General features: G+C 45.0%; 1 protein-coding gene across 2 annotated transcripts in view; it reads right to left on the bottom strand.

Annotated features, from left to right (window-relative positions):
* The window catches only part of Orc1 (origin recognition complex subunit 1), a 29,041-nt gene extending 15,285 nt beyond the window's left edge, over positions 1-13,756 (bottom strand). The window contains exons 1-9 of one of the 2 annotated variants that reach the window (XM_077643755.1): positions 13,568-13,756; positions 13,157-13,284; positions 10,189-10,367; positions 9,204-9,441; positions 7,270-7,543; positions 5,708-5,992; positions 4,143-4,454; positions 1,968-2,228; positions 122-338 (exon numbers count right to left, since the gene is read on the bottom strand). In XM_077643755.1, coding sequence (XP_077499881.1) covers positions 122-338; positions 1,968-2,228; positions 4,143-4,454; positions 5,708-5,992; positions 7,270-7,543; positions 9,204-9,441; positions 10,189-10,367; positions 13,157-13,284; positions 13,568-13,665 — 1,992 coding nt within the window. In that variant the 5' untranslated portion in view covers positions 13,666-13,756. The remainder of the gene's footprint in view (positions 1-121; positions 339-1,967; positions 2,229-4,142; positions 4,455-5,707; positions 5,993-7,269; positions 7,544-9,203; positions 9,442-10,188; positions 10,368-13,156; positions 13,285-13,567) is intronic. The other variant, XM_077643756.1, reaches the window with a different exon arrangement.
* Between the last annotated feature and the right edge of the window lie 1,218 nt (positions 13,757-14,974).

Raw genomic sequence — 14,974 nt, 5'->3', positions numbered from 1 at the left:
ATGACATTTAGTGGAACTAATAATGGTAAGCTTTCAACCAGAAGAACAAAACACTTAAGCTCACATATAAAAATGCTAAGTAACTGTTTCTTCATACGAAAATATTACAGCTTACACATACTCTGCCAGTCTTCTTTGGTGTTTCGAAATCGTCATCAACATCTTCTTCATCACCAGATGATGAGGAAGAAGAACTTGTGAAAACTTCGTCAAAGTTTGGGTCTTGGTCGTCGTCGCTCGTGTCGCACTCTCTTCCAGTGTTCAGCTCCAACTTCCTGGGTTTGGCACTGAGGTTAAGTTTGCGCCTGCTCCGTGGTGTTTGCTTTTCTTCTTTTTCACTGCAGCACAGGCAAGAGCAGGTCGCTGGTTAGAGGACGTTTCAAAAAGCAAGTACAGTGCACGCACAAGACGTCACAAGGTGACCCTGACAAAAGCTGCACCAAAAGTACTCAAGACCCATAGATGAAGTACCATAGGCAGCCCTTATTTGAAGAAGTCACAGACTTTCTTTTTCAGCCAGAGATGGCAATGTTCCCCAGTTAACCTACATGTAAACTGTAGCTAATGCATTTGCACTCAAACCATGTTATAGCGAACCAGTAAAAGATCGTACAACAATTCAATATAGCTGAAGTTTTTAACATAAAACTTTGCCAGGATGGCAACTGGGAGAGACCTTTTTGAAGTTTTAGCACCATTTCAAAGCTGCTCGTGGCGACTATAGAGGCCAAGAAATACCGAGCGACAGACGCCAGTTAGGTTGGCTTCCCCGCACATCATCGCCAGCAAGTGGCGGCGGCAGGTCAAGAGCCACCTAGGGTGGCTTCTCTGTATTACAGTGATAATGCACGAGAAATGGACGACAAGGCGAAAGCTATCGCCATTTTCACCACCTACTTGACAGACGGCCTGAGCATGGGATGGCTACTGGAAGGCTGCGACTGAGAATGTCGCTAGTTTTGGGGCACTATCGATGCATGTGAGAGGTGCAAAATGGGTGCAGACCACTTAGCTACTGAATGAGCACGCTTCTATGTCTCTCACGGCGCTGTTGGAAAACGCGAGATAAAGCGTGAACGGTGGCCCACACGATTGCCGCACCCCCACCAGCCAGTCACGTAGTGAGGCAAAGCCTGCCGCCTGCCATATGAGTGGGCACAGCTTGGCGTTCAGCAGTTCAATAATCTGTTTTACGGCAAAACCGCATTTGGTATATATAAAGTAAGAATTGCATGTAGTAGTTATAAATACAGTAGCCGACGTGTTCTAAAGATCACAGTTCTTATCTGCAGGGTGTCAACGTCGTTCGGACAGGACCATTTGCCGGCGGCCGCGCAGAGAGTGGAGTTTTGTCCATGAAGACTACTGGGAGTGGACAAAACTAGGTCTAATGTTTCCCTGTGTACCTGAACAGCTTTTGTAGATGCAGAGCTAATATTTGCAGGCTGATTTCATATGGTTCTTTTGCTGAAAATGTATATTTCGATTTTTTTTAATATATTTTTTTTTTGCCCAAAGCAGCATTGATGTTTTTATCGATCTTTCTCGTTCTTGTTGCAATTTTATTGCTTTGATAATTTTTTTCTTACTATCATTAATAAATATGTTGTTTGAAATCAATACCGTTGGAAAGATAATTTCTTATACTACAATTTGATATCATACACTTCAACATGAATCATTTTCTGTGGCAGAAGAAAAAATAATTACCAGACTACACGAAAACTACCGATTTTCCCGCGGTCACGAGTGTTAAGACAGTGTTCCATGCTGCAGTCGTCCACGCACCTCTGATATGCGCGCGACAGCAGGCATGACGACGAACAAACGGCCCCAGCGCTTAGCTTCAGTTTTGTTTTTCTGAGCTTCATGCTAGCTTTTATTGTATAGCTAATGTGCTGATAACAATAATAATAAAGTAACGCCCACCTTCAACCCCAAAATAAGGTCAAGGGCGGTGAACCAACCTTGTGAACACATCATCGTCAGACTCCAAGGCTTCAGTGTAACGAACGCTCTTCACTTTGCGCCCTGACCTTGTCGATGCAGGTCGTTCACATATGTGACTGCCGGAAGACGCAGTGGGTCTTCTTGGTTCTGTACGGCACCTGGCAGACTGCGCCCGGCGGAGCTGATTCGATGTCTTGCCACGAGGTGGAGTCTCATGGCAGTTTTCTTGCACGGATTTCGCCTTGCGCCCACTCCTTGGCAGTGGTGACGAACACAAACTGCACCAGGAACGCAAGTGAAAGAAAAAAGAGGGAATGGATGTACTGGTGACATGATGAATGAAAAAAAGAAAGAAAAGGAATGGGAAGAAAGAACAAAAAGTAAAGGAAAGCAAAGAATAAACAAGATGAAGTAAATGGATACCCATGCAGAAAACAAAGCAATAAGTACTTTCCTTTGCAAAATTAATAAACTGCGCTGTTCATTCATTTTCCCTGCTCCTTCAGAAAACAATGCATAAAAAATGCTCAAGCAGTCAGGCCTTGAGCTTGAATTAAGGTGTGGAGCGCAAAAGCAGCTGAAAAGTGCCTGAGAGCAACTGCAAAGAAGAGTAAGGTGATGTCCCTGCTCCTTTCCATGCAAATTACCGTACTATTTACATGATTGAAAGTAAACTTAAATGTTAAGTTGACCCCCTCAAATCGCATGTTGAGGAAAAAAAAAAGTAAGGCATGACCATGGGCACATTCCAAAATGAAATTTATCAGTCACTGGACTACTTGTCCACGCTTGTGCCATCGTCCTCACTAGCGCTGCCATCGTCATCGCTGCTGCGGTCCCGCAGCACGTTTTTCGAGCATCCTCGTCCCGTGAAATCTCGCACTTCGCAAAGAACTGCACCACGACATCGCGTGGAACAGCTGAATATTCTGACTCACTGCAGCCGCCACAGCTGCCGGTATCACCCAATCCGAAATGTCGAACTTGCGGCCTGGCACACAGTCGTTCCATATCTTTGACGTAAAGAACGACAGCCATCTTGAATGCAGCCGTGAACGAGTGCTGAATGCTTGCCAGCCCCAGAGCACAAGTGACAATTAACGAAGCACTGCATAAAAAACTGGCAAAACGTGGTTGGCAGTCAGCAAAAGAGAATCTATGCTTGAGCAGTGTTGGCTCTTCCATCAGCTACTGGCACTCCCCGCAAGCGCTGCCGTTCCGAGTGGTGGTGCCGCCGCGACTGGAACGATGGTCCTGCCATCAACTATCGGCACACCCATGACCGTCAGTGCCGTGTGTGCAGTTAAAATTAAAAAAAAAGAAAACTGAAAAATCCTTCCGAACAAGTGCGCAGAATAGCCGTAGAGTAAACATAAAATTGCAACCACACCGTAGCATCCCTGATATCTCGTTTGTCTCGCCTTTATTTGTGCAGGCATGCTTTAGTGTAGATTGTAAGTCAACTCCCCACTTTAGATTTTCAAACTGAAAAAAAAAAAAAGGTTGACTTACAATCGTGTAAACACGGTAATCTAAGCTGCAAGTGCCTAGCAATATCAATTACAGAAGCTTGTGGGACATTTCTAATGCATTAATGCATATTAGAAAGCTTTTTGGTTCTGAGCACTCCTTCCCATTCTTCTGAAAACCATATCCTAGAAATGCTGTAGAGTCCTGAACCTGAGGTGCTCACTTTCTCTGATTTTTAAGTCCTATTTTCTTTTCCGTTTTTATCTATTTTTTCTCCTCTTGCATTCTGCATTCTTTTTTCCCCCCCGTTTTTTCTTCAGATTCTCTTCTATTTCCTACCTAAATTTCTATTGTATTCTTCATTCTTTTTACCCTCCTAACAGGTTGCCCCATACCAGGATGGGTGCCTAGACCAGACAACGGTAGTGCACACTTGCACTGCGAGATATGTTTCTTTCATTACAACTTGATGTCTCACCCTTGAAACTGAGACTAGCGAAGTTTCCATATATATACCTGCAGGTTGCCATGCACAGCTGCATACATCCAGAAAAATGATATGAATGCATCAAAGCCTTCTATGGGTGCCATGAACTAGTCCACCCACAAGGAACGAACTCTATACAAACTATAACAGGAGGCTGTCTCTTTGTGGACAAGGTATGGCCAGTGCAAACTGTGGACCTTTAAAATCATATATATATACAGCACGAAAAACTCACCCAATCCTTGGCGCCTCCTCCAGTGCCTCGGAAAATGCCACAGAATGGCTCTTCCGCCGTGGCGTCCTCGTCGTTTTGGCACACAGCTCCAATGTGTTCTTCGGGGCTCTCCGCGAAGAGTGGGTCCTCTTTCCAGTGACGGCGATCTCCACGTCACTGTCTTCAGGTGAAGGACTCTTCTTAGATGTAGACATTTTTTTGCTGGGGTTTGAGCATGCTTCCTCACTGGCCACATCTGGTGCTGTTGGCAACGATGCTGCGTTCATGTCAAGCTTACGTCTGCTCCGAGGTGTCGTCTGCCTTGGTGTCCCACTGCAGTCAGACGTCACTGAGGTTAGATCAAGGGCTCTCAGTCTTTTTTTTTTTTTAAGCTCGGGGAACCCCAGCAGCTTTCAAAAGGTGCTAAGGGACCCTGCATGTCTTGACTTCCATCTGTTCCCTCATAACATGCATGCAAAATGGAGCAAGCAAACGCACAGCACCCCCACCCACCCTAAAAAAAATGTCAGAATTCAATTAATAATCTCTGACTGTAAACTGAAACGGTCTGCTATAAGCAATTATGGTATTACTAGTCACAAAATAAAATGGGTAAAGGAAAGGTGAAGGCAGAGGCAGGCAGGGATTTAGGTTCTCGGCGAACCTTAGAAGCAGTCCAAGGAACCCGAGGACTCTGCTGAACACAGTTTTGAGAATCCTTGGATTAAAGCAAACAGTCGTTGGCGCAGTAAGACGCCACATGTCAATTTGGTTCTTAACCCATTTTGGCTCTGACAAAAAGATTGGAGTGTCTCTGTCACCGGTGCCTGGCTAACTAGTCTTATCACTCATCTGGTAATGGCCAACTGCTTTTCCCACCTGAACTTCGAAGGCAAAATGAACAAGACAACAAAACCTGAAATAAAATTAAACAAAGAAACAGGTTTCTCACATCAGTTAGCATGTGCATTGCACACTGTGCCAACATAATCACAGATTTAGTTTCAAGGACAGGAACATCCTTGCAAATCAGAAATTTTGTATCCGTGCTTTCACTTGCCTAGACAGGTTCCACAAGGGTTAATATTTGATTCTGAAATGTTAATCGAACCAAAGGGTGTGGTTAAACCAGTGGTTCTCAAATCGGGTTCCATTATCTGCTTCCAATCCTCGAAGACAAATATATTGCCAAAATGACAGGTGCACTGATTATGTGAAAGCATCCATAATACAGTGGACTCTCATTAATTTGAACTCACTTAATCTGAACATCCGGTAATTCAAACTGAGATTCTGGTCCCGTCAACATTATAGGCAATAAAAAGGCTTCCCTTACTCAGAACTACACATATTCGTGCAAAGTGTTGATCCCCTTAGAGTTAGAATTATCAAGAGCGGACTGCACTAGTAATAATACAATGAGCCCCACACACAGACTCCACAATACGGCGCATTCACCACACACAGCAAACTTACATCTCCCCACATGTGTACAGACACATTTCGACAGGATACCGCCACCAAGCACCAACAAGCACCCCGGTGCAGACGACACACACGAAGCTAGGCTAAGCACAAGACCTGACCTTGCGTCGTCATCGTCGTCTGAGTCAAAGGAGAGCCGCCGGCTCTTTTTCAGCAGACGCCCCGAGCGAGAGTACCTGGGCTGTTCCTGCTGTCGCTGTGCCGACAGTGACAAGACGCGGTCGGCGCGTGATGCCGCTGCCTTTCCCGCTGGTTCCGTGTGACATTTGTGGCGTCGCATCACTACCACTCGTGACTCCTGTTGTGGCGGTGGGGGTGTTGCAAACACGTCGTCGTGCAACAGCCCCAGATTGCGGTCACGATATCTCGCTGGCGAAGCATACACACTGCTGGTGGGAAAACAGAAAGGCGAAAATGGAAGGGGGCAGTCAATCCCTAGGTAAGAGGTTCTTAAAGGGGTCACGGCATGGTCTGCCAACAAATCGTGCTTTTACGTTGCAGCTACTAGCCACGATATTATGAATACTTAAAAAAGAAGTAGGGCTCTATGCACGACGGCCATACTGAAACTAGCACGAGCAACGTCATAACCTGACAGCGCTGTTGCCTGCTGAAAAACTTCCGCGCACATGGTCAGCGCAGAGCAAAGCGCACGCCTACTTGAGCCCGGCCACGGCAGATTGTGGTGAAGTCACCAAGATGTATAACGAACAACATGCAATATACATCTTGAGTCTGAAAAATGGTGTCATGACCCCTTTGATCACTTTGGTGTCGGGAAGCGCCATGTTTAGGATTTGCTCCTGTCCTAACTGACATGCATGCAAAAATGAGCACGCTGATGCACAGCCCTCAAAAATGGCCAAATGTAATTCACAGTGACTGGCTGCAGAGTGAAACAGTGAGCAATTAACATTTAGACCCAAAATTAAACTGTGAAAAGGTAGAAGTTGAGGCATGCGTGGATTCAGGTACTTGGGGGACTCAAGAAACTCTCCAAGGAACCCAAGGGTTTTGTGGAATCCAGTTCAAACAGCTTTGTCCTATGCGAACACACACACACACACACACACACACACACAGTCACAGATATCAGGTCTGCACAAACAAACATCAGTCAGCTAGGCTTGTCAGAAATGTGATGTCATAGACTCATTTCACACCACTGACTTCATGCGTGAAAACTAAACAGCATGGAAACCAACTCGATTCCTTCCTCTGCTAATGGATAGGATGGCTTACAGCATTAAATGTGTGGGGATTCTGGGAAGGCAATGAAATCAGTCGCTCCCAACAATCGATCCTATATTTAGGTTTGCAGTCTTAGGCCAAGGCAAAACCAATGTACACAATGTTTTACAGTACAGATTAAGAAAACGGTAATGAAATACAAAGCTGCTAAATGAAAGCTGAGACATCCCTGTATGGCTTCTTGCCATTAGATTTGCTGGGCAGCAGTTCAAAGAAATACTTCACACATGTAATTACTGCGGTGGCTGCATTTTGATGGGAATTAAATGCAGGAACACCCCTGTACAACAACCCAAGGGACATCAGAAAACCACAAGCTGTGAAAACCAATCTGAAGCCTTTCGTTATGTTGCAGTCTGCAATACATAGCATTAGTGCATAAAAATGCGGATATAGATAGTTTTCCCCGCACCTTTTTCCAGATGTCGCTTTCACGTCATCAAGCTCGGATTCTTTTAAGCTTCTTTGCGGCAGTCGAGGAGGCGTCGACTTTTGCATACAGTTCCAAGTCTCGTGGTCTCGCCGCATCTTGATTGGGGACACCAAGAGCACCTTGTGAGGTGACGATTGAGACTTGACCGGACTTGGAAAGTCCGTCAGAGTGCCTCTGAGAGCGACCGATGCGCAGAGACGCCCTGACACCGATGAAGATGCGTCTCTGGTGAGGTGACCATGACCGTGTTTGCCTGCATGTTTTGCATCATCCTCGTTATTTACCAATGCTATGAAAATGTATAGAATGTAACGGGGCTATGGAAAAGAGAATTATAGGGGCAACATTAAGTGACATAAGAGAGACCCCAGAGTGTGTTAATGACATCCATGCTCATTTTAAGAAGAGGAAATGGGCATTGTCAGTGCATGTAGTGCAAAGAACAGATAACCAACAGTCCATTAGGATAACAGATTGGATTCCAAGGGGCGGTAAACATGTACCAGGGCACAGCAAATAGTCAGGCAGATGAATGAGATTAGGAAGTTTGTGGGGATAAAGCGGCCACAGCTGGCACAGGGCAGGGTTAATTGGAGATCAGTGGGGCAAGCTTTTGTCTTGCAGTGGATGTAGCAAAGCTGGTGACGATGATGATTTACAAATCCCTGTACTCAAATCTAACGTTCGAGGTCTCTCTGGAAGATACGTAACTGCACTGTAATGCACAGGTAATGACAGTTGGGACACTCAAGGCAAATTGTAAATTGAAAACAAACTGTCGACTCTGTGAACTTTTAAGCACAAACCAGAAAAAGGAACTCTGTGGCAGGACAGCTGACAAGAGTAACCGTATTTTTGCAAAAAATCACACAAGTCAAGTGTAGCCTGACCATTCACACGTATCCTCAAAAATTCCATCTCACTAATTCCTCACACTGATGGTTAATGAAGGGTCATAAATGCTGAAGCACATGCACAAAGGGATATCGAAAGCATGTGTTGTATTGAGAACGTGAACTTGATAAAGAATATGTCTACGCAAATACCAAACTAAACAAACACAAGGAGTGCTCAATGCATGAAAGGATATGCGAAAGCAAGGAAGTGATGTGACAGGTTGCATTTATGCATTTACCAAGTATAGTCAAACCCACTTATAACAATAACGGTTATAACAATATATCGGATATAACAATGGTCAGTCGTGACACCGTCAGCTTAGCCTTGTGTTCCATGGTAAAATAAACTGCTTATAGCAATGCTGTCATAACACATTATCGGTTATAACAATGAAATCTGGTCAGTGCAGCTTAACCTTGAAACAAACAAGAACATGGAGACGCTACAACCATACCGACGAAACCACGCTTACAGCACAAAAGCCCTTGAACCTTTGAGCAGTTCTGCTTCGACACTCCCGACAGTATGCACGCAAAAAAGCATTTATGAAAATGTGAAAAATAATCATTGTCGCGCCATTCTCATCTCAAAAGCAAGCAACCGTTGTCCAGTCTTTCACCAGATGAATATACCATGATGCAAGCGGTAGTTCTTTTTATCTTTTCGGGATCATTCGATAATTTGAACATTTTTTCCGGACCCCTGAAGTTCGAAATAACGAGCTTTTACAGGCATTAGAATGACCAAGCCTCAGCAGGCTTTTCCTGTCATTAAATGCTCTAAAGTTTGTCATGTTTTCCTTTTATCGGCACAACCCTGTTATAAAATTATCAGTTATAACAATGGTATTTGCATGGCATTTCAATATTGTTATAAGTGGATTTGACTGTAAGATCGAAGCAGATTTAAGAAGGTAGAAACCATTCAACGCATGACTCCCTGACAATAACAGCTGACGATGCAAAAAATTAAACCATTGTAACATCCAAGAGAGGGAACGAGAAATTACATACGGGTTGGTGTTGTGAGCGATCGATGAACCACTCTGCTGGGGGACTGCTCGCAGGCAAGAGAAGATGGCGTGCGGCTCTTCAAAGATGGCTTCCTGCTTGAAGATGGTGTGGCAGGACCCAACACGGGGGTGATGCCACGAGTGGTGATCTTATACCGGCACAGGAACAGGGGGTTCCCTTCAGCGTCAACTATCTCAAACGCAACCTTGGGCGACACAGTGGCTGGCATTGTCACCACCTGTGAATGTACAAAAGCAATGTACAATGTCAATGTACAATGTACAAACCCTCTCGGGCAAGCGCGAGCCAGGGCATTGCCTTCGCGCACATGGTTTCATTTTCCTCTGCCGCCTCCTTCTGTCGGGAGTTCCGGAGCCACTCGCACGGCTCTTCGTGGGCACGCATAGGGCTCGATGCCCATCGCGGCCGTAAGAGCGAGCAGTCGCGTCTCGAGGTCTGGGTTTATTACTGCTAACTACAACAGACGACAAGCAAGCAAAGAAACCCGATGCGCGCCGCAATCCAGGAAGGCGAAGGGACCGGAGAGATGCCGCCACGCCGCTGACGCTGCTGCTGGGAGGCTAGGAGCGACAACCGGAAGTTGCAAAATAAAAGTCAGCGGATGATGTATTCATGGGCGGGGCCCAGTCCCAGAGCTGTTTTCTTTATTTTTTTTTCTGGTGCTCCTCGTGTACGAGTTGAGTGGGGAGAGGAGGAGCGTAATTTTTAATCGTCTATACCTTCGCTGTTGTTGATGCTAGCTCAAAAATTCTTGCACTGGGGTGACGAGTGATCGAATGCCAATCTCTCGTCTGCTTTACGTAACCTCAATTAATTTATTGCATAGTCTCTTAAGGGGATGACGGTCCTAAAGAAAAGTAAAAAGGTCAGGGTTTCTGCTAATAACACTCGGCATAATATGCTAGAGGATAAAAAATAAAGGAAGAGGATACAGGGGGAATGCGCAAGGAAAAACAGCACTCACAGAGCACTTCCCGAAGATGGTTTCGGCATCAACCGTGTCGGACCAGAGGCCACGTTCGTCGACCAGCACCTCTCGAAAATAGTCGAAGTCGGCCACCTTTGCCTGCTGTGATGGTGAAAGTTCGACGGCCCGTATGTACCAGGCCACCGTGACGAACCGGTGGTCTTGGTCCATCTCGCCTGAACAAGACCGGTGAATCACCGTCACAGTAGCGCAAGCATCAGCATAACGACCTTCGAGGGGCACAGAAATCTCCACATCATAACCCCTGTTACAAGCACAGGCGAGAGTGCCCACGAAAGCAAAGCCACACTACACCAGGAAAGCCAAGGCTAACATACAAGGCTGCTGAGAAGACAAGGACGGGGAAATGTGGGGCCTATCATGAAATACATACTGAAGGGCAAATGCACAGTTTTCTGAGAATTCCGGGATACTCAAGGATTTAAATTTCCATAGCCTGTGAGCAAAGCAAGCAAATTTTTTTTGCGCAAGCCTGCAAAATGGTGAGCTAATCGACGATTAAATTCCAGCCTTTCCTGCACAGCACCGAAGGATTGCGGAGAAAAGCGGTGTGATGTCACGAATGGTAAGATTTCAAATTTCCGGTTCCATCAACCACACCTTGCCATGCATTGTTGAATGCAGCCAAATAACACTCAGCGGGCTTTGTGCACGGTGACCTTGGTTTCCTTCCTTCAAAGCAGCCAGTTATACCACCTCCTGCAGCTAACAACTGCCTTCTTTGCTGCAACAGTGAACTGGTGCTGAACAGTGCTGTGCATCATTTCCAAGACCACTTGCAAAGAAAACTGGCAAGTAATTATTTGCTTCGGTGGTAGGTCAGACTGCTACGTTCACTGCTTACAAAATTCTGTTTGATTAAAATAATGTGCTAATTATGCTGGTCATTACAAAGGTTTTGAGGGGGACTACTTTTAATCCATTATGCCCACCATGCAGTGTTTGTTATAACGAGCAATTGTGACAACTACAAAGAATGATTGGCATTGCAGTCACTGACTGTTTCTGCAAAGCACCTGCTAATTTAACGTAACGTAAAGCAGCTGCTAACTTAGTTGTTAATTTGCTCTCTTTTCACATGCTCGTTTATCTGCAGCTATGTTTCTCCCTTGTTGGCATTTCTGTGTGCAATGTGTGTTGTGTTCATCAGTTTTTCAGTCTCCCCTCTGTAATGCTTCTTGTAATCTCTGAGGGTGCAATAAAGAAGAAGAAAAAAAATCCAGTACTATGCACAGTGCTTGCAGAGCTGCAGCTCATAGAAGGAAAATCAAGGGAAACAAATTCAAAAACTGGGTCACTTTGTGACAGTCATAACTGCAGTTCTTTCGCTCAGATTTCTTCACTTCGAATTCAGGAGCTTTGTAGTAGTGGCAGGAATTTTCCAGCCTTTCATGCATAAGCTGACTACACCATAGGAGTGCACCATTTCTCAATACTCCTTGAAAGTGAAGCCATTTTTTTTTATGCAGGGATAGGAAGTAGGCAGTAACCAAGTGAGAGAATGTACTAAGGATAAGGTAACTGGACTGGGATAATGAAGTGAGATATAAGCAAGGCTGAGCTTTGCTTGGCTTTTAAAAATAATGAAGCAAGAATACCATTTTGTTGCTCAAAAAGTTGTCCATGTAGGCTGCATCTCTAAACATATTTGGATTACTGAACAGGCTTAATGGAGTACAGACATTTAATTTTGGTGGCATGATTTCTTCTCTACAATGATCTGGAAGACAATACTATGCATGAATCCCCATGTGGTATTTGCCTATGGCCATTACATAATTTGTAATTAAATTTTTCTGTCATGCTGTTTTGGTTTCAGTTTCAACAGCCGAACGATGGCTGTGACGTCAAAGTGTGGTTATATGTCACCTGAGGCATGGACAAACTGCAATAAAATCGCTGCGTCATTTTAATTCACTACAGTGTTGAAGCCAGCCTTCCTCGAGAGCCGGGATGACAATGACTGTAGAAGTAGCGAACACACTGCAGTTTTTTCATGCCTAACGTGACCTATAACCACACTGACGTCACAGCCATCGTTAGGCTGTTGAAACTGAAGCCGAACTAGCAGGAGAAAGAAATTTGATTATAAATTATCTAGCGGTCGTAGGAGAATACCGCGTGGTAATCCATGTATAATAATGCCTTACGCATCATTACAAACAGAAAAACACACACTCAAAAGTTAGGTGTCTATACTCCTTTAAATGTTAGGCCAGTCTCGTGGCCAGCTGCTTCCCATTTACTAACTGCATTTTTTTTTGCTGCATCTAAATCCGATGTACATTTCCTTAGGTTAATAGCTTTTGCTATTAACCTAACATTAGCCTAAGAGCTGCCGGTTAATAGCTTTTGTTTTCAGCTGAATAACAGAGGCTGAAAATGCACCACAGAGTGAGATAAAGGGAGAATAAACACATGTTCCATGTTTCTGGAGGAGGAGGCATCTTGTAGTGTAGCAATTTTGAGCAAGGCAGAGAAATGGCATGGTACTTCAATAGAGCTCGATTTATGCCTGGTAGTGATGGGTGCAAGTAGTGCGTGCTAAATGCTCCAACTACACAGACGTTATTTACTAACGTCCCAGTGTGCTCGTCACAACTGCAACGGGACTCCCAGATGAGACTTCACTAAACCTGGATCTTTTGGTACGACAAAAGACTAATTTAGCCTGTGTTTTAGTTACTAATTACGACTCAAAGCTAAATCCCTATTCAGCTAATTCGTGCGAGTCAAAGGCAAGGAGCGAGACATTCAGCTGTTAACATACGCACACATAACAGTCGTTGCAGGTTAACGATCGCTCGCGAAATCTTAGCAGTTGCACGCATGACTTCAATTTATATGATGTGAACATTGTTTAAACACAACATTATACTAGTTAACCATTCTCACATCGGCTCCTGAGAAGGAGACCATCTAATAATTAATTGGTCGATCATACCGGTGTCGAAGGCACTCTTGATCCGACCGACGTAGCAGTTTCGAAGCTCTTCGGGGTCCATACTGTCGTCATCTCGGATAAGGACGTAGTCGCCAACGGTGTACGTCTTTCCCGAAAGCTTGAACTTGCTGCGTAGCGAAAGACAAAGTAAAGAAAAATAGTAACGTCAAGCATGCCGCCACTATATCACACTCAAGCAACTGCAGTCTCAACAAAGACTTCAATAATCGCTGCTGTGAATATTGCTTTCGATAAAGCGGCAAGAATAATATAACGTGCAACCGGGAGTGTGAGCGTTTTCGTGTTTGCGCAAAACCTAGAGACGGCTTCAGTCCACCATGCGGTATCGCGGTACTTTAATGTTTAAATGGACGGCATGTGCCTCTGTTCGCAGGCAAAGCAATCACTTGCCTGTACGATCTGTGCTTGCTTCTCCGATTTTGCACGAAGTAATCGCCAATCCATTCAAAATCTGCGCCATCGTGCTGTTTTCTGTAAACGTCTAACATGTTTTTCAGGTGTTATTTCGTGCACAAGGCATGCGATGAGAGTTCGCCGGTGGGTAGGGGGGCGACGTTCCTTTTTGGCGGGAAACGCTCCAACTAGTTCGCCAAGCCACCGCTCACGGGAGAGAAACTTGAGGCGCTGTCATCGTTAGCGCGGTGATATTTCTTTTTGCAAACAGCACGGCGCAAAGCTCTCTACTTTTAAGAGGAAAAACGCGCGTTAGAAGCAACGTTTTTTTATTTGAGACCTTTATCGCCAACAGACATCGCACATTTATCCATCCTTACTCAAATCCCGAGAAGCAGATATGCACGTATGCACCTGACCCGCCGCGGTGGCTTTTGAACCGGAGTTCCTGGGTTCGAACCCAGCCGTGGCGGCCACGTTTCGACGAAGGCGAAACGCAAAGGCGCCCGTATGCTGTGCGTTGTCAGTGAACGTTAAAGATCCCCAGGTGGTCGAAATTATTCCGGAGCCCTCTACTATACCTTTATATCATATTCCACTCTTCCTTTACGACGCGGTTCGGGTGTCCCCCGAGATGCGAGCCAAATACTGCACCATTTCCTTTCCTCAAAATCATTTTTCTGCACCCTATTCATGGGTGCTGCAGAACCACGAAAGAAAATATGTTTCATACAAAAATGGTGAGAAATAGAGCCAAGGACTTGAGACGTGCAAGACAGTCTTTATTTCATGACAAAGGCTCCTGCTCTATCCAACAGGAACTGTAAATACTTCACTGTTTTTAATGAACTTAAGATATGACAAAACACATATGTAAACGTAAAGATATATCCATGCACTAAGGAAAGCCTTCTTCAGTACAAAGCGCCCATTCAAGGCTATCAGTAGCAGGCTACCACACCATATATGTCATCAGTGATCAGCAGTGTAACGAAAATCTTTTGCAGAAGGCGGCCGTCACAGTGGCTCAGAGGGTTATGTCGTTATGGGGCTCAGCTGCTGACTGAATGACCTGGGTTCAACCCTGGCTGTGGCAGTCCCATTTCGATGGAGGAGAAACGCTGGAGGACCGTACGAAGTCCATGCATGTTAAAGAACCCTAGGTGGCCGAAATTATATCCAGAGCCCCGCATTACAGTGCTTTGAACGTACTAAACCCCATAAACTGAACCATTTCCCGCAGAAGGAAAAAAAAAGAACAACAACAAAAAGACTTCAAGCTCTGCAGTCCCAAGACAGCGCGTGAAGTCATTCCATCTGCATAAAATCTCACAGCATGAAGATAGGAAACAGATACGATGTGAAGGACTTTTCTCGAACCCACAAGATATCTAGCATATATGT

The sequence above is a fragment of the Amblyomma americanum genome, chromosome 11 (genome assembly GCF_052857255.1).
Source record: "Amblyomma americanum isolate KBUSLIRL-KWMA chromosome 11, ASM5285725v1, whole genome shotgun sequence".
In the NCBI taxonomy this organism is placed as follows: domain Eukaryota; kingdom Metazoa; phylum Arthropoda; class Arachnida; order Ixodida; family Ixodidae; genus Amblyomma; species Amblyomma americanum.
This window is presented reverse-complemented; position numbering and strand designations above follow the sequence as displayed.